Source organism: Nothobranchius furzeri, chromosome 12 (genome assembly GCF_043380555.1).
Source record: "Nothobranchius furzeri strain GRZ-AD chromosome 12, NfurGRZ-RIMD1, whole genome shotgun sequence".
NCBI lineage: Eukaryota > Metazoa > Chordata > Actinopteri > Cyprinodontiformes > Nothobranchiidae > Nothobranchius > Nothobranchius furzeri.
Window position 1 is genome coordinate 32,751,494 of NC_091752.1, and position 27,985 is coordinate 32,779,478.

Here is a 27,985-nt window from a genome sequence, read left to right on the forward strand (position 1 = left end):
AAGCCTTTATCAAACTAGGTTATGTTCATTTTTATTAATTGTGCATGTTCCTCTAATTAGCTAATGAGAGACAAAAAGCAGGTTTAGAGAAGAAAAATGCAAATGACTCTTAGAAAATAGCACAAAAAAAGTAAATGGCAAGGCTGAGAATCATCCTTCATTGAAATGTCAGAGATAAATGGCTCAAATGTCACATCAATTAAAACGGGGGACAGTTAGTAGTTCATTAAAGAGAGAGCCATATTGCACCGTCGGGTACCGTTGCCAACCCTTACTATCTGGGGCAGACTGGCAGCGGGTCCAGATGGCACGGAAATCCTCACAGATTTCAAAATGGTCTCTGCAGGGGTGGCGTTTTCTCCCCCCGCTCCCACTCTCACCGCTGAGATGGGGTGTGGGCCACAGGCCCATGCCGGCCTACACATTCCAAACGGAGGCATGCAGAGAGCTGAAGGCTTCACAGAAATAAAAAATAATGCTGCAGAGGACAACAGACACTTAGAAAAAAGATGACTGATGCCACACACTTTGTCATAATTATTGAAATTTATGCTTCAGCTTAATCTAATACTGCTTCAGGCAACAAAATCCAGCTTCCTTTCTCTCTGACGGTATAAAATTCTGATAAAAAAGACTTAGTAGTGTGCCATGTATTGTTCATAATAAAACGTTGACTTTATTAGTTGGTAATGCATAATATGTGATTGGTTGTTGCAGTCACATACGCATTCTTTTTCTCCACAAACATTATTCCTAGGACCCTAAAGACCTTAATAAGAGGCCGTCTGGAGAGACAAACCTGGATAAATGTCTCAGAAACAAGCAGAATGTTCAGTGTTTGAAATTAATGCTCAAAATATGCATTTTTATATTGTCCTGCTGTATAAACATCAGGCGAATCAAACACATAAATCACTATCATTACGTGTCTTCAGCGTACTGGGGAGCCCCAGAAGTACCCCCCAAATCCCAACTTGAGACCTATTAGAGAAGTGTTCTATTATGACCGTCCCTGGCAGGAGGGAGGGACGTAGACTTTCAACCTACCAATCACAGTGGAGGAGCGGACTTTTACGAGTCGTGATTGGTCGGTTTGTCCACGCGCCCGAGGAAACAGGAAGGGTTGTCTAGTTCTGCCAGAGGAGAGAAGATTTTACTGAAACCGTCACGTCTGTAAGCCACAAGACTAAATTACACTGTCAAACGTGTTTATGGAAGGCTGATGAACAACACAGCTCACAAAATATCCTTAATAGTTGAAGTTATGTTTAATAATAAACGCCAACATCTTTCATTTTCGGTTTTTGGGACATATGTTCCGTGTGTTTAGGCATTCGTTTTCTCCTGAATTTTTACCCGCAGCGGCACATGTTGCTTTTTCACACCTGCGCAGACACGGCGGAGCTTTCTGCTCAATTAATCACGCAGGTTTGACCAGGAACTAGTCTAATGAGAAACCAGTCAAATGATTGACGAGCATGAGGAGGCTGCCAGCGATTTTTAACAACACAAGCTGCTTGTTTGTTATTCCTCACCGTGAAGAGCAGGGTAAACATCAAGGATTCAGGCTGACACTAAACACTAGACTGGTGGTGCACCGCGCCGAAAACGGCAGAAAACCAACACGAGAGCATTATTTTTTAATCAGCACAGACGATTAGCGAAGGCCATTATTGCCAAAGTCCATTATTCTATCTATGAGTCTATTACCAGGCTGCTAAATGGCGGACAGTGTGTCCAAAGCTTATCCAAAGTGCACTGTACCATTGTTTGGCTCTGAATTTCCTCGCCTTTATTGTCAGTTCAGGCAAACCCCTGATGAATACAGTGAGAGCCGCAAGAGTGGAAACAAGAAAGTTGAGGCAGACGCATTTGTGATCACATACCATGACAGATGTGGTGGTGGTTTGTGCAAGAAGGGGGGTGGAGTAAGGGGTGATGGTAAAAAAAAATCAAAGACTTCCTGTTTTAAATTAAAAGTCCAGATTAAAATAAACACAAATCACTGTTTTTATGGGGCCTTCGCATGTTTATCCTCATGTTTTTATTGTTATCAAACAGTATTTGTGATAACAATTAATCAAATTGTTCAACATATCTGTCAGAATCTCCTGAAGCTCAAACTTACAGCTCCCAGTTGCTTTTGCTGTCTGACTAACAGAGCGTAGCTTCCCAAAATTCAGTTTACTGTCCCCTAAGACAGAGAAGATTAGAAAAACAGTCCCATTTGAGGAGTTAGAACTAGGAATTTCATGAGAGTATTGTTTTTTCTTTCGTTGAGAAAATAGAAGTATTAATTTTCACAACAGTTGCTCATTGCAACATTGATTCTTTATCTTTGTTTTAGTTCGGCATATGCTTTTGATTAAATGGGTAGTTAAGGCAATTGCAAGTAATGATTAAAAGTTTGTTTGAAATTCCTAGAATGAAGTGCAAATTTTACAAATATTATATGAAGTCAAAATGCTAGAAAATCTTTTATTCGTCCATCATTATCTGCCCATTTTCTTTAAGATTTGATCCTCAATCCATCTAAGATTGAATATTTTTTATGCCTTATTTTTAAATGATCACAAAAACATTGACTTGTCATTCAAAAAGTGTTTCAGAATGTGAATTTGATTCAATTAAAATAAGAAAAGGGGTCAAAAAGGACAGATCTTCAGTTGATACAATTACAATATAGTCAAATGATTTCTGAATGCTTATTATGTGTTTGACGAGGTTATAAAATCTGACTGAAATAGTTTTTGTACCATGCATACTCTTCAGATTGAGGTTGTGTGAATTAAAGGATTTCTTGCCTGAAACTTACAGTCAATGTGACCTTTATTTATTATAACCCCCATCGCTCAAAAACTCACATATAACATAGTCAATCATCTCTTGGTCCCTCAAAGTAAAAATAAAAAAGGAACTGCTGTCTGGTTATTGCCAGTATCCATCTCAGTCGTCAGAAAAGCTGCACGTTTTTGCTGTTGTTAAGGCCTGGAAACCAGAATCCCATTGGAGTTGCACCCTAAGGAACAAATTTAATGCTAGAAAAACATCCCGGCCATCAACCAAAAATGACGGATTGAAAATAATGCCGAGCTATCTTGGGAATCCCCCACCAGACAAGGGAACAGACTGCATTGTTTTTCTCATTTATGTGATATATAGAACAGAAAGAGGGGAAAAAATGGGCGATTTATTGGTTAGATAGGCGTATTCTCTCACATGCACAAAAGAAATATTTGAGAGTAATGTAGGGATCAAGTCGCATCATGACATTGTTGGGAGGCTTGGTGTTCAGATGTGTAAGTTATCTTCAGTTGGTGACCCGCTCAGTTTTCAATAGATCATTCAATGCAAATGTGTGTGGGAAATTGAAAAAGTTGCCTTACAAATATGTCAATAAACACGGTGTAATTTGTACTTCCTCAGCAGGGCAGCGGGATGAAGAAGCAAAGAGAGAGCCAATGCACTCAGAAGACCATCTCATTGCTGAGCCCCCTGGGGACCATCCAAGTCAGTGGATGTGAGAATGGTGTGCACACCATCCAGATCCTAATGGATGTCGCACCTGCTGAAAGGTACTGTACAACAGCCGGGCTGGTGACGTGATAAACAAAGGTGTGAAATTTACAGGCAGACAGAATCCACTCCTGTGATGGAGTGCCACCATTCCTCATTGGAAGCAGGGCATTTTTGTAGATCCCACAAGAAATATCCTGGAGAAAGTTGGGCAAATATGAGCAGGCACTAGAAATATGAGGGGCACTAGAATACAGTTGGGCTCGAAATTAGATTTCTGATGGCATGTGGTTGTGATTCCTGCTGCAGTATATTTGAAATTTCAGAAAAATAACTTGTTTATTACCCTCAAGGGAGTTGATTAGAAATGATGTCTGGGAGGTCAGCTAAGGCCACTGGGAACACGGACGGTTCTCTCCTGCTTTTTTATGTTTCCTTCAGGTATGCTGTAGTTTAGAGTGTCAACTGACATGAGGAAATGTAATATGTGGTTGCGTTTTGTAGCCTGTCCATCCCTCAAAATTGTCAGAATGTAGACAGTCCTACTGAAGCGGCTGAAACTGATTAAATTCTGCGTTAATAAGCACTTATTCCTCCGTTTTAAAAGGTCCAGATCCTACATCTCAAATTAGTTTTGATTAGATTGAAATTAAATATCCATGTGTCGCAGATTCACATTTGATAAACTTGAATGATTTGGGAAATTAAACCATTTCAAATGCATCCGGTTAAGAAGTTATCCCTTTCCAAATGTACGTTTAAATTCTAATTTATGGAAACCCATTAATGACCTTGTAAATTATACCTCAACACATGTTTCCTCCTCGACTGTCTGCTAGTTCCTAAAATTCATCAACCAGTAAAAACATTCCACTTGTTGTTAATGAGTTGAAGTGAGGAAATTAATAATATGGAATTTTGATTATGGAAGATGTCCTGTAACCATGCGCAGGCACCTTTTTTCGTCTCCCCGCGAACGGGGTTTAATTTGTGTGTTCGGGTTCAGCAGGAATATGCAAATGAATTTAATGATTCGCATCACTGGATCATTTCTCAGTTTAATATCATTTGCTACGTTGGTCATAAGCGGAGTTTGGATCCCATCGCCGTCTGTATGTTCTCTTAAGGTGTGAGCGAGAAATTGTTAGGAAAGTGTTTTGCTTTTATCGCGACAAGCTGAATGTGCTTTTATTGAAGCAGGACAGCAGAACTGGAGCCAACTCAGATAGTGGAGTTGCTCAGTGTAAACAGGCATTAAGGGAGGCGAGATAAAGTGACAAAATACCGGCTTATCTGTGCAACCGGCTTTACATGTAGATCTCACCAAAGCCCGCCTGTAGCTGTAATAGTTCAGATCAGGCATTTCCATTGATTTATTTATGACATACTAAACAAGGCTCTTTCCAGCTTTGGATTTGGTGTGGTGCCGGCTTAGGAAGTCAGTGAGATAAATGATCTCTGAGAGCACATTTTTGGATAAGGGGAGTAGATAACCTCCGTGCATAAAACAGAGCAAAACCTGCAGCAGATATTGGCTCTAAAGCAGTGGTTCTCAACCTGGGGTCCATGACCCCCCAAGATTGTCCCTTTAGGGATAGACTGTGTGTGTGTATATATATGTATACATGTATATACACACATATATATATATATATATATATATATATATATATATATATATATATATGTATACATGTATATACATATATATATATATATATATATATATATATATATATATATATATATATGTATACATGTATATATATGTATGTATATATATATATATATATATATAATTATATGTATACATGTATATATATGTATGTATATATATATATATATATATGTATACATGTATATATATATATGTATATATATATATATATATATATATATATATATATATATATGTATATATATATATATGTATATACACACACACACACACACACACACATCTGTTGGCCAATCCTTTTTTTGTATACATTTGCATTGGCTGATATTTGTCCTTATATAAAGTCAGGCGCATCATCGGGCAGCCCGGTGACGTTGCAGAATTTAATTTAGTGTATTTTTACATTCACTAATAACAATAAATTATTTCAAATTAACTTTATTTAAGTGTTTGACTTTAACACTGAGTGGTGCACAAAGAAGACCTCTTATGATGAATTATATAATCAATTTATATTTATACAATCAATTTCCCTCTGGGATTAATAAAGAATTTTTGAATTGAATTGAATTGAATAAATGGAAACCGTGTTCCCTCGCCCGGACGTGGGTCACCGGGGCCCCCCTCTGGAGCCAGGCCTGGAGGTGGGGCACGTTGGCGAGCGCCTGGTGGCCGGGCTTTCACCTATGGAGCCCGGCCGGGCACAGCCCGAAGAGGAAACGTGGGTCCCCCTTCCCATGGGCTCACCACTCGTGGGAGGGGCCAAAGGGGTCGGGTGCAGTGTGTGACGGGTGGTAGTCGAGGACGGGGACCTTGGCGGTCTGATCCTTGGCTACAGAAGCTGGCTCTTGGCACACGGAATGTCACATCTCTGGTGGGGAAGGAGCCTGAGTCGGTGTGTGAGGTTGAGAGGTTCTGACTAGATAAAGTCGGACTCACCTCAATGCATGGCTCTGGTTCTGGAACCAGTTTCCTTGAGAGGGGTTGGACTTTCTACCACTGTGGAGTTGCTCCCACTGAGAGGCGCCGAGCAGGGGTGGGCATACTAGTTGCCTCCCATCTTGGTGCCTGTATGTTGGGGTTTACCCCGGTGAATGAGAGGGTAGCCTCCCTCCGCCTACATGTGGGGAACCGGGTTCTGACTGTGGTCTGTGCTTATGCACCAAACTACAGTTCAGACTACCCACCCTTTTTGGAGACCTTGGAGGGAGGTTGGTGGTGGTGGTGAGTTGGCTTAGATGGTGGGGAAGGATGCCGGTCAGACCAGGCAGGCCCAAACGTATCGTGAGGGTCTGCTGGGAACGTCTGGCAGAGTCTTCTGTCAGAAGGATCTTCAATTGCCACCTCCGACAGAACTTCCAAAATTTTCCGGGGGAGGCTGGGGACATTGAGTCTGAATGGACCCTGTTCCGTGCCTCCACTGTTGAGGCGGCCGACCGGAGCTGTGGTCGCAGGATCGTTGGTGCCTGTCGTGGTGGCAACCCCCGAACCCGCTGGTGGACACCGGCGGTTAGGGATGCTGTCAAGCTGAAGAAAGAGTCCTATCAGGTCTTTTTGGCCTGTGTGACTCAGCTGACGGGTACCGGCAGTCCAAGCGGAACGAGGCTCAGGGGTTTGCCGAGGCAAAAACCCGGAAAAAATCCTGGAGCGTGCGTGGGAATTTGCCCAACCAGTCTACATGTGTGGATTTGGAGAAGGCGTTTGACCGTGTCCCTCGGGGGGCCCTGTGGGGGGTACTCCAGGAGTATGGGATACCAGGCCCTCTGATACGGGCTGTTAGGTCCCTGTATGATCGGTGTCAGAGCTTGGTCCGCATTGCCGGCAGTAAGTCGGGCTCGTTCCCAGTGAGAGTTGGACTCCACCAAGGCTGCCTTTTGTCACCGTTTCTGTTCATAACCTTTATGGACAGGAATTCTAGGCACAGCCAAGGTGTGGAAGGCATCTGTTTTGGTGGCCTGAGGATCAGGTGTCCTCTTTATGCAGTTGATGTGGTCCTGAACGTGATCTTCAGCTTTCGCTGGAGCGGTTCACAGCCAAGTGTGAAGCAGCTGGGATGAGATTCAGCTCCTCTAAATCTGAGACCATGGTCTTGATTCGGAAAAGGGTAGAATGCCTTCTCCGGGTCAGGGACGAGGTCCTGTCCCAAGTGGAGAAGTTTAAGTATCTCAGGGTCTTGTTCACGAGTGAGGGAAAACTGGAGTGTGAGATCGATAGGCGGATTGGTGCTGCATCTGCAGTGATGCGGTCGTTGTACCGGTCTGTCGTGGTGAAGAGAGACCTGAGTCAGAAGGCGAAGCTCTCAATTTACTGGTCGATCTACGTTCCTACCCTCACCTATGGTCATGAGCTTTGGGTAGTGACCGAAAGAACAAGATCGCGATAGAAGCGGCCACATCGAGAGGAACCAGTTGAGGTGGCTCGGGCATCTGGTCAGGATGCCTCCTGGACATCTCCCTGGTGAGGTTTTCCGGGCACGTCCAACCGGGAGGAGACCTAAAGGTAGACCCAGGACACGGTGGTTGGACTATGTCTCTCACCTGGCCAGGGAAAGCCTTGGGATTCCCCCGGAGGAGCTGGCCCAAGTGGCTGGGGAGAGTGAAGTCTGGGCCTCTCGCCTTAGGCTACTGACCCCGCGACCTGACTCTGGATAAGCAGATGAAAATGGAAAAATGGAGTGACAGTATATTTTCCTGGCGATAGGGGGCAGTAAATACCTAAATCATTGTAATTAAGCAGTATTTTTGTGGTCGAGTAAGATCTTACCAACGGATGGCAATTTGGGTAAAAAGTCCCTGGGAGCGCTATTTTCTTACTAGGTCAGATGACAAGCACGTCAGACTCCTTTTCACCACTGGCAACGAGCGAAGAGGTAAATGTGTATAATGTTTATGAATGGCAAAAGTTTTGTAACCCTTTGTAGGGATGTATATAGTTAACCGGTTAATTGCTGTTAATGTAACCTGGTAAAATAATTAGCCTGGTTAACTGCCAGGCTAGCCGGTTAACCTCACATCCTTCTGCTGTGTATGGGTGTCAGGGGTGGACCTTTAAAGCGCCCGAACGCCAATGGCGCTAAATTTTCTTGTTGGGCGGTAAATACTTGACAACTTAACAACCGGGTAGCGCCCAAGCCTTGTTTGTCATTTATACACCGGCTTTCACCTACATCATGGCCGTGCCCTGTAGGAAGCCGCCGTTTTCGTTTCGCGCACGTGAACCTGCGCGCCTCTAGCCACGTACTGCACTTGTACGTGCACGATTCGTGCACATACTGCACGATTCTAGTTTTAGTCACGTGAACTATAAGTTCACTATAAAAGACGAAGTGGAACCACGCTAGAAACACACAAGTACGCAGGAAGATGGCGCCACCACAGGGATGGGATTTCTTGATGAAATCTCCGGCAAAACGCTTTAAAACTGGTTAGGATAACCCTAAGCGAGACAGTTCGAAACGGTATGAAGCAGAGAAGCGTGTGCATAGGTGGAATAATTCTTGGCTGTTTAAAGAAGACGGGAGGCTTAAAGAATGGCCGTGTTCGAGTTGAGCAGTGCCTCGTCTGGAAAACAGACGAGAGCAGACGGAAGCAGCAGGGGAGTGGCTTAAAGCCGGCGTTTTAAGTCTGATACAATTTCCTTTATGTGTAGCTCGGGGGTGACGATGGCTGAAGATATTGCGTTAGCGTTCACACTTGTTCAATATTCAATTTTAATTCTGGTGCCTGTTAGCAGCTGAAACACATCCTCACGTGCTTGTGGATATCATACATTGTATATGAAGACATGACTGTAATAATAAGTAAAGGTTATCAGCTGTAGCTTTAGTGTGCTCATAGGAAACGTGACAGAAGAAAACAAAACACATTTCTCTTAAAAGCCTATATAGTTGTCATCATCAACATAACATGATTTACAGAACACATGTGACCAACTAACATTTCATGTTCTACCACCGGATGTTTGGATCAAAATATGAACCAATCAGATCTTAGATCAGGTTAGAGCCAGGCGTTTCCCGTCATCCCCTAGGTTTTGCAGCCGAGGGAGAGCAACTGCAGCACCTTGGTCCAAAATCTGAGGCCGCCTTGATCTCACGAGGTTTTCGTTGCCTATGTATGCATGACGTCAGAGCAAGTCGGCGACAATTCGGACACAAATCTACCCGGCATGCACTGCTCGCCGATCACCGCTGGTCTAATCTGCGCAGACCTGGCTCATCTCGAACACAGCCAATGCTCGAGTACAGCAAAGCGGAGGAGGTGATGTAATGTGTTGTATGCCGGAAGTATGCGACAACAAAATCGAGTTTTGTTGAGGGAACAAGCAAATTCAAACTTGAATATGTTATTATGTTTGTGAATGTGTACAAAATAAAGCTTTATTACATTTAAAATGGTTCAATTGTTATTTTGGCTCATTTTGGCAGCTGACCTGCGGGGCCGGTAGATTCTTGGCGGGGCCGGTAAATATTCAGAGTTACTGGCCCGGCTGGCCGGTTGGTTTTGAAGTTGATGTCCACCCCTGGGTGTAATATATATGTTTTACCTAGGTTAACTGAGTATTAGTCATTGAATGGCTTCAACAACCAGTCAATAAATTTTTTGAAAACGTTCGTCTGTTACAAATCAGTAAATGCTTTTTGTCCTCACAGGCTCACGCAGAAGGAAACATGGCATCTAATACGGTGTCACTCAGTAACTTAGACCCACTCCCATGTATGTTAGGCCGATATTTATGGTTATATGTTACAAAGATGCAAATATTTGTCAACAACTGGGCAACATTAAATTCATTTTCAACATTTTGATGGATGTTTCTGGAGAGTAACGGTAAAAACTCTTTACAGTTAGTTAAATTCAGAGTTGGTAAATGGCCTGTATTTGATATAGCGCCTTCTAGAGTCCTGGAACCCCCCAAGGTGCTTTACAACACAATCAGCTATTCACACACACATTCACACACTGGTGGGGATGAGCTAGGATGTAGCCACAGCTGCCCTGGGGCGCACTGATAGAGGTGAGTCTGCCGAGCACTGGCACCACTGGCCCCTCTGACCACCACCAGCAGGCAAGGGGTGGGTTGTCTTGCCCAAGGACACAGGGACAGCAACAGACTGAGTGGGGCTCAAACCTGCAATCTTCCGATTACGGGGCGAGCCCTTAACTCCTGTTCCATCATCACCCAAAGAGCTCAAAAACGGTTTCAGCTTTTGTATCAACCGATGCTGTTAGTGACATTTTAGCACGAAAATATGGTGAAAAATATCTAGATAGCGACCATGAAAATCGGCTCATAAAAATCTGTAGTGCATATCGGCTGACCATGTCTTCTACATATCAGTATCGGCAATAGATAAACCAATGTCGGTCGACCTCTAGTCCCCATGAGTTTGCAGGGGGTCTACATAACTTTGACTGTGGTGAGGTGAGGTTACAGAGATTATATCTGTAAAAATGATATTGATAAAATCCCAATAACACACCCAAAAGTATACAACTTCGTATGTCTGTATAGAGTTTGTAATTACACACTTTTGATGTGTGTGTGTGGGTAGGAGATGTGTTTGGGGGGTCTTCAACAGAGGTAAGGGGGTCTTCGTGAACAAAGGTTGGGAACCACTGCTCGCGTGATTAAATTTGCCTTATTGTTTTAAGGTTGGTTGTTGTTTAGCAGCTGGGGCACAAAAAAATAAAAAGTAGTGGCATTGATAGATAGTTATTGATAAATTCCATTATTGCTACATAAATGCCTTTGAAGTATTGCTTACACACCGTGACCGTCAGCTTTTTCTAATAGAAACGTCTCAAGCCCCTTTTGCTTCCTAACTGATCTTTGCAACATTTCCTGAAATCAGCCTCCTCTGCCAGTCTAACGACAGCCCTGAAGGCGCCATCAGATGAACAAATTCATTACATCTCAACAACCCCTGTTGGGGCTTTACGCACCAGCCTCTCCGTTAAGCAGTTCCCCCCTCTTTAGGTTTTAGCATGGCCCCGGCATTCGCAGGAGGAAAAACAAAATTATATGCATTTTGTTTACAGGAGATTACCATTATCTGAAATATGATTCTTCTTTTACACAGAGCACAGACACATAATACAGAGGAAATCATAGAGCACTTTTTTATTACGGTGAAAAATGAAAAAAAAAAGGGCTGGACTCCTGCCCCGAGACATTTTGTGAGCATATTATTTTACAATGCTTTGATCAATTTGTCTGTCAAGCTGGCTGAGATGTGGGGGAGCGAGAAAAAAGCAATTTAGCTTGTGAGGTCCTCAATAGAAATGTAGTACAGGAGCCGGTGTGTGACATGTTGCATTAGAACCTGAGTAGCCTTTATTGCCTGATAATGTCGCGAGGCAATGCTGGTATCAATCACCCTTTAACGGCCAATATGATGTGTTTTTATGAAAAGAAAAATAATGCATGAAGCATTTCTTGGAAAATAATTGATTTAATTCAGAGCTGGGGGAGTGCTACATTTAACACCATGAAAAACAGCGTTGGTAAAAGCAGGCAAAAATGTGTCTGAAGATAAAAATTTGTTGAGAACAGGCTCTTTGCATAAGCTCCTATAGAAAATGGCAATTAATTTTACACGGATAAACACTCTTTCTCATTTGCATTTAGATATAAACAATATATTTGTGCATCTGAATTCCCTGCACACTCGAGTCATGTGATCAGCCTAAAATCCTAAGTGGCTAAAACCAAAATTATCATTATACTTCCCAGGCCATAAATCCCCCCTTTTTTTCTCTGACACAAAGCCGTATAAATCTGTGTCTGATTTTTTTCCACATTGCACATTGTTTTTAGTTAATGATTTTCATCTGTTTGTTGTTGCTGTGATAGCGCGGAAACGTACCATATGCTCCGGCAAAAGACAAATGATTAGCAAATGGAATTCTGGACAGCTGTCTGACTGAAAGCGTTTGGTTGATAGCATTCTGCTACCATAATTAGCTTAAGCTTTGGGTTAATTAACTTTCTACCTGGATATGCATAATAATGGCATTCTGGAGAAAGCCAAGGAGCTTCCAGTATATCAGCAGCAAAGGCTTGCTTTTTTATATATATATATATATATTTTGCATTTCGGCGGCATATTTCAATTTCAAGAGGCGATTTAGCACTGGAGGATCGTGAAATATTGTAGATTTTACTCCCCAAGCCAGATAATTCTGAAACAATAGGAGTATATTATGTGGCAGAAATGCCATTTCTGAATGTAATTAAAGTGGATGAAAGCAATCACCAATTATTTTATGCTTTTGTCTTGCATGAGGTCTACTTGTAAAAAAAGAAAATAACCATCAAGAGGAGAAAAGAGGCAAGAGAACCCACCTCTTATATAAGAGGCCTTTGAGACTAGAGTGAAGTACAACAGTAATTAGTCTTTTGTATGAATTTGCCGGCCATGGTCGTGATTAGTTAAACATACGAGAGGACTGCAGGACTGCACTGTTCTTAAGGAGGAGGGTGTTAAAGTCTATTTATCACCAGTTATCCACACAGCTTTCCATTATCACCGACAACACCGGATGGGGCCTGAGAACAGCCTAATTGTTCCGAGGTGGAGTGTTTTTGTGTCAAACTCGTCACCCCAGTCACATTGGCATTCATAAGCAGCCAGACATTTTCCATCTATCTAGCCTTAATACCCAAGCTGTCACAACAGCTTTTACACACTACCAATGCTAGTGTGAAATATCCGAGGCGATGCATTTATCGTTTTTCTCACACTCATGTCGTGTTGTGAATCAATGTCTTGGTCGGCGCTGAATAGCAGTATGGTAAATGCGTTCCCTGGTCGCCGCCTGTTTACATGATGTGCTCGCACACCAGGAACCATAACTACAACTTATTCTTCACTGTAGTTTCTCTCCACTCCTCCCCGGCTGGGGTTCTCTCTCTGGATCTGTTATATTTAAGCAACGGATTTTTAGAGGAATTAGAGGGAAACGTGGATAACTGAAGACCGTGCTAAATAAAGTGCTTGCATTTTTGACTAAAATGCTTCGTCATACAAACTGTAAACTGCTGAGATATTGAGTGGATTCATTCAAAGCAGCAGAGAGACTTTTTGACGTAGTCCCTTTAGAAATTGCATGAATTATTCATTGTGTAATGATATTCTGATGATTTTTGTTCTATTTTTACGGCGGCCTCAGAATATTGTTTTGCATGTTTGGAAGTGCAGTACTCAGCTGCGTATTCATTAAGGTGCTGCTCCCACTGGCCCTTGGACCCATCTGTGCTCTATGTTTGTGCCTCTGTCTCTCGGGACCATCCCAATCAGGCTGCATGTGCCATTTCCTGTGTAAACCAACACCTGTGTAACACACTACCTGTAAACCGCCCCATGCAGACGAGACACTGACATTCACTCAGATGAAAATTTGCAAATATTGTGGTTTCTAAAGCGGACCCTCCAGGGTGAGGCCGGAAGCCAAATGAGAGTTGCTTCTTGTTGAAGAGATTCAGCCAGAAGCAGCTCCCGCTTTATTCCCTTCGCCCTCCTCCCTGCTGTCGAACGGGAACTTTTTCCGACATGAGGTTAGTTTGTTTTAGACCTTGATTGAATTCTATATCTGCAACATGCAGGAGCGTACGGTATGTGACACGCCAAGGCACTATGCAGAGAGATGATTTTTGCTCCGACATCTTGCAGAAGAGTACGAGTCAATTATGCCCAAGTGTTGTTATTGCTTATCTTCCTATGGCACCAAACAAGGATTTAGTCAAGGATTTAGGGGTGAGGGGGCGGCGGTGGGGATCATGGTAAGCGGTTCACAACAAAACACTCAAAACTCTTGGGAGCGGGCACTGATTTAAAAATAAATTACAGAAGACGAAGCGCTAACACTCAAGGGCCCTCAGCAGTGCTGGCGTACACAGGTGAAGATTAGCCTCCTCCCTAATCAGAGGAACAAGGCAGTAATTTGCTCTGAACACAGACAGTAATTAGGACTTGGTGACACTGGATTCCCATAATGCCTTTGTGCTTGACGTGGTCAAATTTTGACAGAGGCTATCCATGCGGGGTCACTGTCCCCACCAGTCTCTTGGCCCTCTTCAGTTGAGTCTCTAAAAGGTCCCTGCAGTTACAGGGGATCCCTAATGTACTTTATGCCTCTCTCCGGCTCCTTACCATTCGGGTAATTGGAATCTCTTACTGTGGCACTTGAGAATAGAGGCTAAAAATGCTATTTGAAACTGCTCTGTAGTCTGTTGTAGATAAACATTGCAGCATCGGGGTGTGGATACACTACATAATGGAGCAAGAGTTAAAGCTCTGGTAATACATGCCTTCACTGACTCCTGTGGCTAGCCAGTTGGGAGAAGCCCTAATTGTTGTGTGCTTTGTTGCCTACTCTGCAGTATTTCTCCACCACCTTTATGTATTGGATTGAGTGTTGCGGCCTCTTTGGTGGACATTTGCTAATAAGAGTTGCTGGATATCTGGAGACCAGTTTATCTGCCCTAGTTGTTCATATATATATATTAAACAGCAGAGCACAAAACGTGGCCCCTTACAACAGAATAGGAAGCATTCCTCATAGCTTACCACTCCAGAAGCTCTCGACTTAACTGCTGCAGCAGCTAGATAGGCATCTGAATGATGTTCAAATGGTTGAACGCGCTGCATTGAGCAAGTGGCTTACAATTGTATCACAGCCTTTTGCTCAGAGACCATCAGGATCTTGACATTCATAGAGACATGCTGTATTTTTTCCCCCTTTTTAGACAGTCATTTTAGGCTTTTTTCATGCTCTCTTGAGTCTTTGACGTCTGCGAGTTAAGTATCTGCAGCTATAAGGCAGAGGAAAATATTGAACGGCTCTTGGCCTTTTCTATTTCATCCTCTGACCCGCCATGTTACCCATGATCGGTGAAGGAGAACTCTGGCAGGCTGTGTCAAAAGTGACAGCCGATCGAGTCAGGATGAGCGCCATCACGCTTCACAGGACGGAGGCTTGAGTTCTGAGTTTTTCCCCTTTTTTGTGCAATATACCATTACACCCTTCGCCAGATTTCTTTCAATTAGATCCTGTGGTTAACCTTTTTCATTCTTCCATCTGTGGCTGATAGAAAAAGTCTTACTGAAGTCTTGTGTGAGTGGAGACACCAAATATACCAAAGGAAATTGGCAAGTTTAATCTCAAACATTCTTTTTCTTCCCTGTGTCTCATTTGATTGTTTCTTCCATGATGAATGAAATAACCTCCAACATATTATATAAATGCTCAATTCATCCTTTATATTAGAGTTGGAAAAAGGTGGAACTCCAAATGACTCCCACTTTACGCAACAATGATTTATGGTAATTGGAAATTGATTGTGACAGGAGCACAGTATTAGAAATTTTCTCAAATCACTATCTTGTATCAGGGGAAATATTCTTTTTAGCGCAGCAGATCCTTGGCTAGTTTGGAATTAGTTTCTTATTTCCTTACCTGTGATTGAATAGAAAATGGCTGAAGGACGTTATGATTTATGCAGTCGAAAGATAATGAAAGAGCAATTCTACTTTAACCCAGTTTGAATTGTTTGTTCAAACTTAAACACTTATTGAATTGTTCTTTTTTTAATCCGTACTAATTATGATTCTGGATTTTCATACGGGGGTACTTTAGGACCATAAAGTTTTTCTTTTCTAACTAGTCCAACATTTATTAAACGCCTTTAATTTTTCAAATGAATTAGACGGTTATTAATGTGTCGGTTTGGACTCTTTAAAGGACACATGAGGAGTGTTGATGTTCTGAAATGTTACAGGAGCTACATGTCCACTGCCCTCATGCTCTTTTAAAAAACAATCCCTCATCGCACAGAGGTGACAGACTTCAGCTCCTGTGATGTTGTTCCCCTTTCATTTATTTATTTATATTTGCTGTTGTTTACCAGCCATAACATGTCCTGCATTGCATTAACTTTTACGACTGTCAAAGTTGTAGCGCTCAGACACCTTTTACAACGGGTGCGTCTGCCAGCAAAGGCAGAGGGGGCGCGAAATTAGCCACAGTGACAAGTCTGAAGTGCAAGCCGGAGGTCAAAGGTGCCAAGCCTTAAGCAAAGGTGCACTAGCCTTTGTCCGGTAGATTGTAAGGGCCTGCGGGTCCAACAGGAACATTTCCACACACAATATCCCAGAGCTGTCAGTGTGCAGCATCTGGAACATCCTCTCAGAGAGAAAGAGGAGATGTGGAGGGGTAGGAGGGAGAGGTGGTGGGAGGATGTGATTTGGAGGTGAAGGGGTGGGGGTAGAAAGGGAACAGTGGCCTGAAGATCCTTGCTGAGAGAGACCGAGACGAGGGGAGACGGTGGATGTGTGTTGGGGTATAGGTGGTGGTGAGCCAAAAGAGCTGGTGTGGGAGGATAGAGAAATCGAGGGGGGGAATGAGGAGGGAGAGCTAGGGGAGGACAGGGGAGGGAGGGATCGAAAGGAGAGACAATGACAAGTAGGGGCTGGCTGGGCACTCACCCATGCCGACAGAGATTGCCATGAGCCATGGCCATTGTTTGAGCGGGTCTCAGCGCAGAGCCCGCTGGTGGGTTTCCGAGTTTTTCACCACTCGACTATAAACTGCTGTGTGGTTTATTTAGAAATGAGAGTATTTACACCTTTCACTGTATTTACACCCACTGTTAAACGGCACCCAGGAGACTTTCATCACACAGCCACAAACTAGCAGGCAGAGCGGTTCCCTGAAAACTGACCTGCTCAGTCATAACACTCCAGTAAACCTCAGCTTCACATGTCCAATATAAAACGCTGCTCAAACTGTGACCTGCAGAAGTGTTAAAACACTTTAGGGCCGTGTTGTTCCCGCGGCCAGGAGAGAGACGGGCTTTGTGTTTAACAAAGTAAATGTCTATTATTAATACCATACAGGATAAGCCAATTTTGAAAAAGGGGCACTTAAATGGTTGGTATTATTTATTTATAACTCCTGTACACCAGCTAATGGAATTGGCAGCCTGCTTTAGAATCCGCAACACAGCTTGAGGTCCACTTTGGAGTAATGCACATGCTAAGAGAGGACCTTCCCAGTAGGGTCTTTAAGTGTCAAATATGGGTCAGCCTGCTTGCGTTGACCTGGGGGGTGGTCAGCAGCAGAGAGAACCTCAACAGTTAAGTGATGCCAACTCAACCATCGGCAAATTCCTCCAAGCATCTTCTCATGCTAAGATGCACGTCCAAGCGCGGCACGTTGCTGGCCAGCATCGCTCTGGCCAAGAAAACATCCATTTATTCTTGTCTTGAACTCTAAACTAAACCCAAGCAGAGTTGAAGATGTGCTCTTAACTTTTTGTCGACTACTTCTAAAAACTCTTCTGGTTGTTGCTTTTGAAAAACACACTTCACAAAGCGAGCGCCCTGCTTTTCGTCTCGTTTTTCTATTTTTTTTTAATCTCTCTGCACTTTATACAAAACTAGAGCACTGATGTGTCTGAGACACGGTCAACCGATGGCCGATATGTACTGTGGATTTTTTAGGGACCCATTTTCATGGCTGGTATCTAAACATCTCCTACCTTATTTTCATGCTAAAATGTCACTAAAACATCAGTTGATGCACACAATGTCTGAAGCTGAATTGGTTTTTGAACTCTGAATTTAACTAATTGTTGAATCTTATCTGTGTGCACAGCTCAGTGTTGAAGTCAGACACTCTTTTATTATTATGCTGATGTTATTAGTAGACCTAAAAATGCACTTAAATACAATCTAGCATCAGCACCAGGCTGCCCGACGATGCGTCTGACTTTAAATCGGCTTTGCTTACAACAATTATCGGCCGATGTATAAAAAACAGTAAATATTGGCCCGATATGTCAGTCTACCCTTAGATAAAACCATTGTAGAATACACCTAGATTCCTTAATGCTGCTTTCCTTCACGTTTGCGGTCCCGGTAGAGGAGAAAGTCTGGAGAAACCTCTATTCATGCAGAACTTTAGAGTTTAACCACGTCTCGATTAACAGCTTAAGTTTTATTCTGCAAATTATGCCATCTTACATCTGTGTCACATGTTATTGCACTCTGGTGACATTTTTTAGTACTGTTCAACCAGGAACTGGGTATTATGATTGCTCCTCTGATCCCCTTCTTGCTTCCCCATCCCGCCTCACATCCCTCACAGGAGCAGCGGGGCCCCCCTGAGCTGTGTGGTCAACGACAGCCCGGCAGAAACGAGCCCCGAGATGCAGCGCTGCGTTGAATGGCTCCAGGCGTACTTCAGTGAGCCGCAGACCACTGGGAGTCTCCCGCTCCCTGCCTTTCACCACCCCGCCCTGCAAGGAGGTCTGTCATGGATAAATATTTGCAGAGCCATGACTGGGATCAGGCATTCACTCTTAATTGTCAGTTACATCACTTACACTCACTGGCTCACTGTGTTATAATGAAGTATTTTATGGCTGAGAGGGAGAGTGGAGGAAAAGTGGGTGGTGTGTGAGCGGCGGGGAGAGAACAGAACACAGAGCTGTAACTTGGTTCAGTAATCTGTGGCAGCTCTTACCACGCGTGTTAGTCTTGGCAAGCTTTTTCATGATTCTTGGCACATTCTTTGAAACTGATCGAATTCCACTCTTGACATTTTCAGACAGGAAGCTTTCTTTTATTTTCTTTTTCTTTCTTTTGACTTTTTTGTAATGAGAACATGTGAATGGGGGTAGAGTTTGAATGAGCTTATTGTTGGCACCTTTGGTGAGTAAAAAGGAAAATGCCCCAAAAACGGTCGATTAGAGTCCGTTCACTTCAAGATGTAATAATTCAGGGAGCCGAGGGGAAAAAATAAACAAAAAAAGAGGGGGAATTGATTATCTGACGACGCTAAACAATACAGGAATCTGACAATCTCGTTTTCGAAATCCTAGACACAAATCGTCGCAGCTTTTTAAAACAATTACAGAAAACTTCTGGCACACTGAGATGCACGTTGCATTATAACTTAAAGAATTTTTGGACGAGCTTATTTAACCCCACAAGGGCACAGGAAAAAAGTAGCTTTAATATATGCGTTTAACAATTGTGCCTCCCTTCCCCTGCAATCAGGCCTTAGCTGCTCTCTAATTTCATGCAGATCTGCAGTGCTTGAGTGATGGCATTTTCAATGAGCAGGTACTCCATCGAGACCCTGTATACAGCTAAGAGTCCCACGCTCCTGCAAAGGCAATGCAGAAATACATCAGGACCAATTACGATATCAACTTTCAGTGTGATTCCCTCCGCCACCAAGTGCTTGTGTACCAGCCCCAGGCTCTTTCAAATCGCATCTCATCTGAAGTCTTTGGGGTTTTAATTAAATTTCAGGATAGATGGAATTCTTCATTAGTACCTGATCTGAATAGGTGATTGTGCTGTGTTCCACCTCTTTCCCTCGTCTTTTGTTTTGGGGCTCCGTAAATACAGGCTTTAGGCTTGGATTGCTCTCAGTAGTCAGAACCACAGGCCAAACCAGTATAAAAATGTTAAATGTGGGCATCAGGAGTATTTGTCTGTTGTGGAAAGAAAAAAGAAGGGGTCTCTCCCCCCCCCCTCTCTCTCTTCTTTTCTTGTTTGCTGATTTACAAATTTCCGCGATTAAATGTAGCTTTTTTTTGTGGTACAAATTCATCCCCGATCGAGTCATGCTGACGCCGTTAGTCAGAAAAGGAAGAAGAGGGGAAAAAAACAAGTTTAATCAGGTCATTACGATCTGTGACAACCAACTTTTGTTTGCTCAGTTATCTTCGGGGAGAACCTGAGCGCGACAGCGCTCTCGCAGCAGTTGTCATGTAATATTGAGTTGTGACCTTCACTTGAAGTGTTGCCATGTTTATTTACACATTTCTGACAAAACAAGCCACTTTTCATATTAGCTGTCATGACATACCTGAGAAACCGAGGTGACATGAAAGGAGATGCGAGGCACAGTTTTCTATAGCGTCTGACTGTCTCGCACAACATCACACACCAGTTTGGCCAACAGGGGTAAAGAAATACTGTGAGTGTGTGTGTGTGCGTGCGTGCATGTGTGCGTGTGTGTGTATGTGTGCGTGAGTGTGTGTGTGTGTGTGTGTGTGTGCGTGTGTGCACGCTTGCAGTCATTCCCTCAGAAAAACACAGACGCCAACGTGGGTTCTTAAAACGATGCATATTCTTATCTTATTAATTATACATCCATATGTAACAGACGAGAGGATCTTAGTCTCGGTAAGCGGCGAGGGGAATGTGTGGGGAGGGAGCCAGGCGAAGGGGGGAAGGGCGCTCTTCAAAGCCCAAATGACTGTGTTCCTGCAGGAGCCTGAACCTCCCCCTGTGCACAGCGCAGGGCGAGATGAGACACTCACCAGGACTCGCCCCTGTGATGTGGAGAGGAATTAGGGAAATGAACGTTTTCAGAATATCGAATAATCAGAGAATCATCAGCACCCCGTCAGCCTTCAAAAGTATGGATCCCTCAAGACTCGAGAGACACTTTGACTGAGAGTCAAAGTCTTCCCTCCCATTAGACACAAAGGATAATGAGGTGGCTGCATTTCTACTATTGTCTTTATACCTTCACAACCACGCGAGAGGTGACTGTCAGCTGGAGGTCGTCTCTTCAAATCTACCGTTAGCAGGGCTGATGGAAATCAGTTTACCGGGTTCTTTTTTCCCCCCGCCTTTGAAATTGCTCTTCTATACAAAATTATGAGCAAATCAATCATATCTGTCAATAGCCTCATAATCACTAGATGCGTTCGATTTTCTAGGGGTAAATCTATCACTACCTCTGCTGCAGCCCTATCACCTGGCCTTATGGTAGGTAACGACCTGTGACATAATTCTGGGACGTCGGTAAACATGTAAGTGGTTCCCCTCAAGTTTTATTTAAACAATTGACACCACTGCACCCCGATCTAAAGAGGGTCCTGACCTCAGACACACCGTATTAGGCCGTTTATGAAGTAAGGGGCTGGGGGACTGCTCTCCAAATCAGTGCTGGTCACCTTGAGCGACCCGCGTGAAGTGTCTGTCACGGCCTCTGATGAGGGCAAAAGTGCCGACGCTTGTTTTTCACCCAGAACTGCAGGAGACGTAAAGCATCCGGAAGAAGCAGGAGTTAGTAGGTGTGCAGAGAGTGTTGCAGCTTGTTGCTCGCTGTGCCGGCGTGGGTCAAACGTTGGGAGTTTGTCAATAGCGTTTGCATCAGTAGGGATTTGTCATCAGCTCACTCTGGACATCTACTCATCAGTGACAAAGCGATATCAACATGTACCGCGCACATCACCGGGCCAAACCTGAGCTTCAGGAGGGAGAGTGATGCATAAAAGAAATTTTCGGGGTGTATCTTATCTCCTCCTAACATTAAGGCTGTCTGCATAAGAGCCCGTCAGCTCGTTGACAGCGTTATTATTACCTGAAAAATTATTAAACAGTACCTACGGGCCTTGTTCAAGACAAAGAACTCACATGGGTGTGCATCAATCAAACGTATCCCCTTTAGGTTTTACACTTATTCCCCCCAGTTTAGGCAAATTGCCTTGTTCGCGTGGCTTTGTGTAGCAGAGAGTGACTATAAGGTAGCAAGGGAGCCTGGGGAGCAAAGGATGTTCACTCTGTAGAAGAGAGACAGTGGTGTGACATGTTTTCACACAATGCCAATTTAGAGGGATTTCACATAGATCAGTTGTCATGTGCTCTCTTAGACCATATAAATGAGAGAGAATGGGAGATCACTAATTGAATTTTCATGACTGAGTACACGTATAAACTTGGAGAATTTCACCAAGTCTTGATAACGAGACTATTGTTCCTCATCTTGTCCTACGAGCAAAAAAATATGTTTTTCATGCGCTACACGAGCTCAGTGCATCAGTGTCTCAGGGCTTCAAGATGCTTCAAATACTCCTTTTTTTTACAGCAGTCAGAGCTAGACAAACACGCCTCTCTCTCACTGTCTGGTAATCCAGCAAAAATGATAATGCTACTGCTAAAGTGCTAATGAAATCAAAGCTGTTAATATGGTCGGTTAAGCTGAGGATGATTTGAAGAATTCCGTCGTTTAAGTGAAGATGATATAATGAATCTACTCTGAATAGAAAGCAATTAAAAGGACAAATTGGTCTGATTAACCTCAAAGTCATCCCTCTGCCACAAATGGTTTGCAACATTCAAATTATTATTATTAAAAATCTGGAGCAGATTTGCAGTCGTTTTGGCCTCTCTTAATCCTTTTAAATGAAGGAGCGAACTTTTTTAATTTTAGCTGTGACCTTTCCGAAGCATAACCTAGATTTTTCTGCCATAGGAATAATTTGCTCACATCAGCTTGTGTAGCATGTTAATACTGGTTCTAAGGTCAAAGTGGGGGACTTCTATGTATTTAGTTATTTTAATGAGTGTGGGGGAGGGAGGATGAACGTAGAACGTGAATTGTATGCAACATGGTGTTGCCTAACACTTTTAATTTAGATTTGAAAACTTCAGCTAATTTTTTGAGCAGAATTCCTGTTCAGAGAATCCTTGTGTCACCCGAGTCCCCATCAACTGTCTTAGTTTGATAGATTAAACCTTTTTTTCCCCCTGTCTTCTCATTCTCTCTCTGTCCTCTTCTATGTGGCGAAGATGCGTTCACCAGCCGCGTGTTGCATCTCCTTCTGAAGAACGTGAAGTTTGGAGAGACCGTCTCGTACAAACGCCTCGCTGAGATGGCGGGAAACCCCAGAGCGGTGCGGGCTGTGGGAGGGGCTATGAGGAAGAACCCGGTGAGTGTGGCTGACAGTGATTGACAGGCTTCTGTCTGTACTCACTTTATTCCTCTAGAAAGAGAGAGTAATAGCATTTTATAGTGGATCTTTTTATTGGAAAGAGAAGTGTTTGTGTGTGTGTGTGTGTGTGTGTGTGTGTGTGTGTGTGTGTGTTACATAACAAACAGTTTTAAATGTGGCCCTTTAAATTATCCCAATAGGAAAAACCGAGCTGTTTGTATAAAACAAACAGATTTTTTAAACTAGTTACTTCAATATGTTGATTGTTTCAGCAGTGATGGGAATAATGCCATTTAAAATAACGGCGTTACTAAAAAAAATTGTTCTTTAAGTAACAAGCAATCTGATTACCATCTTCTTTTATCATAACGCCGTTTCTGTTACTGATAAGAAAATGTGCACGTCGCTAATTCAGCAACGCGGTGTGTTGAAGCCGTCATCGGCTGATATGGGGCTAAAGAGGCGGATGTTTTCATCCTAGCGCATCACGGCCCGCGAGGAACGAGGAAGACGTGATGAACAGTCCACAGCTGCAGACCAGCAGATTCACTACTGCAGGTGTGGATCTGCAGCCGTGCCCTTCTTGGCGTGACAGCGAGACGTCCTGAAGGTTCGCTCTCCTGTTCGCCGCTCAGACGTCACGATCTTCTACCTTCCTAGATCATCGAACCAATAATTTCTTTAGTCCCGCTGTAACACTGATGCATCAGTCTCAGGCGTCATGGGTGCTCAGGTGTTATTAGAACTACCCGTGTGTCTTCACCACCCAGGTGCAGCTCGCCTGTGTTTGGGTCTGACCCAAGTTAGTAAGTAGACCATCAGATTTATGCCTCTTCTAGTGTCACTTTAAATATTTTTTATTTATTTATTTAACCATTACTAGATTACCAGCAGCAGAAATGCTACTAAAAACACACAATTATGTGAAGCTGGAAAAATTTGAATACTGTGTAATTCCTCCTGTCAATTGCTCATTTATTCCAATTATTCAGTTTTATAAAATACATTTGGACATACATTTTATTATGTTCCAGTCATTACTCATTTATATTCACTATTGTAGTAATTTAAAATTAATTAGGTAAGTTTAATTAAGAGGAGAACCCATTTTTATTGCATTCTTTAAAGAAACAAAGTAACGAAGTAGTTATTTTTCTTGGTAATTAGTTACTTATATAATCTTGTAACTCAGTAACTGAGCTACTTTTTTGACAAAGTAATCAGTAACTAACTAATTACATTTTAAAAGAACACTGTGCTTCAGTGTCTCTCTTTGTATTTTGTTAAAAATAAATAAAAAAATTTTGATTTACTTTCATAAAATTGTCTCTTTTAAACAATATACTAAGTCAGCTGCAGTACATTAAATGAAAAAGGATAAGTTCAACGCTTTATTTCACAATTCTGTTTATAAATGGTAAGTAGAGGTGGACCGATATTTTTTTCCTATTGCCGATACCGATGTCGGATATCGACTGCCGGTTTCGATATTGATATCTAGATGTTTTCAACTTTATTTGCATGACAAAATGTCACAAATAACATCAGTTGATGTACAAACTTTCTGAAGGTGAATCTGAGTTTAACTACATTTTTATTTTGGGCACTGCTCCGTGTCAAAGTCCGACACCTAAATTAAAGTTAGTCAAACAAATCAGTAAACTGACAAAGTATTAAGTATTCAAAACTGGTAAATAAACTTTTTTTTGTTGAAAACCATTTTTAGATCATTGATAATGCAGATGTTATTACATTACATTAAATAACAGCACCGGGCTGCCCGAGGATGTGCCTGACTTTAAATCATTGCTGTTTTATTGACATTGGTAAATGTCGACCAACCGATATATCGCGTTACCCATAATAGTAAGTAAATAAAATAATACAACAAAATCAATAATGGAGGCATACTGTATATGTTTTTTGTTGATGCATTTTAACATACAGCACTTTGCATAATTCATATAATATATGCAAATATGTGTTTCCAACCTTTAACCTGAGAATGATGCTGATACGTGATGTGTATACTCCAGCCTTTCTTTGTTGTTTCAGTTTTTCTTTTAAAGACGTTTTCCTAAAACTATCTGTACCCACTACTGGAGTTTTCCATTAAAACAGACACTGAAGTGTTTTTCCCAGAGCAGAATGTGTAATCTAAACCGTAGGTGTGCTCCGTATATGCAGCAGTGAAATCAGCGCCTCCCTCTGAGATCAGCTGAGGAGTAAAACGCTACCTACAGCACGATTTTAAGCACACTCTTCTCTCATGTCTTTACTGTAGACGTTCACCGCAAATCTCCGACTCTTGTAGGAAACCTGGTCTGCATCGTGTTGCCCGTGAATCCACTGTGTACAAAATGGAAGGCTAGAGGGCAAGCGGCGTGTCTCCTTTTGATCAAACCCTTTGATCAAAGCCTGTTTAACTCGGCCCATGTAGTGCTGTGGGCACCACCGGTGAGCTCGGTGGAGGCAGAGAGCGCTCCTTCTTCTGCACCCATCCGCATGTTCTCCTTTATATGTTGTATGAAATAATACGTGTTCAATCCTCATGCCAGTTGCTGCCCTCCGACACCGCTTCCGATCAAAGTTGAACAAAGATTAATTTGTCTTTAGTCGGATTTCTGTCAGGATTAGGGATAAAAATGGGACATTTAGGTTTTTTTTATCTCACTGCAATACATTTTCTGTGTACTTTATACATTACATTAGCCAGTGGCATCGCTGCCAGATGGCTGTAAAATGGTCTTGTTTTACAGACATTTCTTTCCTTTCTTCAGTGAGGCTGGGAGCCTGAGCCCTTAGCTCCTGATTCAGATCCAGAGTCAGATTGTCAGTGTCAATTACTTGTCAGGAGCACTGCTCCACTCGGGCTTCAGCTGTGAAAAGCTCAGTGTGCTCAATCGATCCTCGCCTCTCTGTGGCACTTCTTCTTCACCAGCATTTGAGTATTGATAAGCCTGGTGTAGTGCTCTTTTCCCCCTATGTGCAGAGGCAGATCCGAAGGCCTTGAGGGTACCCTGCTCCCCCTCCAAACCCGGGGAACAGTATCGATCCGAATACGCGAGCAGTATTTCTCAGTCTGCAAGGTTAATCTGGGGCTCAGAAAGTTTTATGGCTGTTGATGTGGAAGAGGGTTTAATGATGGATTTTAACTGAAACACTCTGCTTGTCCAACTTTCATATGAAAGGCTGGAACCATCAATTCGGCCAACAGGTTGACTAAATTGGCGAAAGGCGATCACAGAGCAGCAGTGGCCGGGATGTTTTGGGTTTTTCCTTGTTTTTCATGTTAGTAACAAGAAGAAACGACGGTGCAGCGCTTCACTCCAACCATTACTACCTTTTCTTGCTCTGAATTCACAATGATGGAAGTGTTTTTGGCTTGCTTGTTTAATCTTTCTCCAGCCATTTAGTTTACAAAGAAGCCGGGACCCCCCTGGCAGTCGTCTGCAACAGGAGTAAACGCTCCACCGACTTCCTCTTTTTAATGATCACAGGGTTATCAGATCTTAATGTTGACACCCCCTCGATTGAATATTCATCCAGCTGGTGTTTTTGCCTATTAATTTTTGATTGCTTCTTTGCTTTCACTATTAAAGAGTAAAAAAACATTTATATCCAAAGACTGAACCATCACCCTGAATGTGGATTTGTGCAGGATCAAACCAAATACCTCTGGTGTGGCACTTTGTTTTCATGCCGTGCGAGAACATGAAAAGTGCAGAAATAAATAAAATAAGGGTGCAGCTCACACGTCTGCATGTTGGTGACTTTAAAGGCACGTCGTTTACGAGGTAAATCGGGTTTCCCTTTATGCATAACACAAACCTACTTTCATCGACTTTCAGCTAGATTTGAAGTGACATTAAACATCAAGTTGTTGCGAAAAGCTGCTTCGGTTTGTATTTAAACAGCATTTTTATATTTCTTTCATTTAAAAAATCGAAATGCCGCTTTCTTTATTTTATTCATTAATTCATTTTTTAAAAAAGAATTCCGTTTTTTGAAAAGTTCGGTTGCATCTAAGAGTGTTGCAAACAGTTGTCAGAAAGTGCATGCCTCTTTCCTCAGAGCGTCACTCCTCTCTCTTTGTCCGTCTGTGCCAGGTTCCTCTCCTCATTCCCTGTCACCGGGTAATTTCCAGCTCTGGACAGAGTGGGCCGTACATGAGCGGCAAGGGCGACCATCTCAAACAATGGCTGCTCACCCATGAGACACAGAGAGGGAAGGCTGAAGCATGACAGAGCCTGACTGTTCTTCATGCAACACACACACACACACACACACACACACACACACACACACACACACACAGACTGTATTTTCCTCTTAAATATGTAAAAAAAACATCCCACAAAACAAGCGCCTAAAGTTAGACATGCTTGAAACAACTGCAATTACTTGTAAATATTCACTTTACTCCTTTTTTTAACCTAAGAATAGAGCTGCTGCATCGTTAATGTGATGCAGAGTTGTTGCAGAATTAGAACATACAAAAATAACTTAAACAGAGAACCGTAGGAATTACAAGCATATGCTCCCGTGGGTCTCTGTTGCATTTGCCAGATAGTGCTGGAATGGTTTTTCTAAAGAATAATTATTATTCCCTTAAAAATATGTCTCTTGCATTGTTGTTGTTGTTTTTTTTTTTCCTTAGCAGAATTAGTCTTTGTACCTCTCGTTGTTTTTTTAATTTCCTGCCAAGTAAATGCTTTGTTCAACATCCAGCGATAAAGGCTCTGAGTTTTATGGCTACAAAGCTTTGTAGTGAAGCATTTGCTTTGTCTTCGTTTACATCTCATTGTTTACTCTTCTCTTATTATCCACCTAAAGAGGAGATGCTTGACTGTATACTCTACTTTAGTTGCATTCTTCTTTAAATAAATATTTTATCTCACAAATGACAAAATCTTGGCTTTTCATCACTTAAGCCGTGTTTAATTTCCACACTGATTTCATATGAATTGTACTCATAATTAATTACGCCGGGTGCCTTTTCCCCGTGCAGCAGGCTGATTTGTCAGAGCGTTTTTATGTCTGAGT

General features: G+C 42.6%; 1 protein-coding gene across 2 annotated transcripts; it reads left to right on the forward strand.

Annotated features, from left to right (window-relative positions):
• The first annotated feature begins 1,082 nt into the window (after window positions 1-1,082).
• On the forward strand, window positions 1,083-27,843 carry mgmt (O-6-methylguanine-DNA methyltransferase). 2 transcript variants are annotated; one of them, XM_015944862.3, is made up of 5 exons: window positions 1,083-1,173; window positions 3,427-3,575; window positions 18,346-18,506; window positions 22,797-22,936; window positions 27,049-27,843. In XM_015944862.3, exons 2-5 carry the CDS (start codon window positions 3,439-3,441, stop codon window positions 27,181-27,183), a joined length of 573 nt encoding a protein of 190 aa, XP_015800348.1. In that variant the 5' UTR covers window positions 1,083-1,173; window positions 3,427-3,438; the 3' UTR covers window positions 27,184-27,843. The 2 variants fall into 2 exon arrangements, with proteins under 2 accessions (XP_015800348.1, XP_015800349.1); XM_015944863.3 differs by having other exon boundaries at window positions 1,093-1,173; window positions 3,430-3,575.
• Window positions 27,844-27,985: the final 142 nt, after the last annotated feature.

Coding starts and splice junctions, on each gene's coding strand:
- mgmt (XM_015944862.3), top strand. CDS start 3,439: ATGAAGAAGCAAAGAGAGAGCCAATGCACTCAGAAGACCATCTCATTG. Junction 18,507..22,796: donor CCACCCCGCCCTGCAAGGAG/GTCTGTCATGGA, acceptor TATGTGGCGAAG/ATGCGTTCACCAGCCGCGTG. Junction 22,937..27,048: donor GGGCTATGAGGAAGAACCCG/GTGAGTGTGGCT, acceptor CGTCTGTGCCAG/GTTCCTCTCCTCATTCCCTG.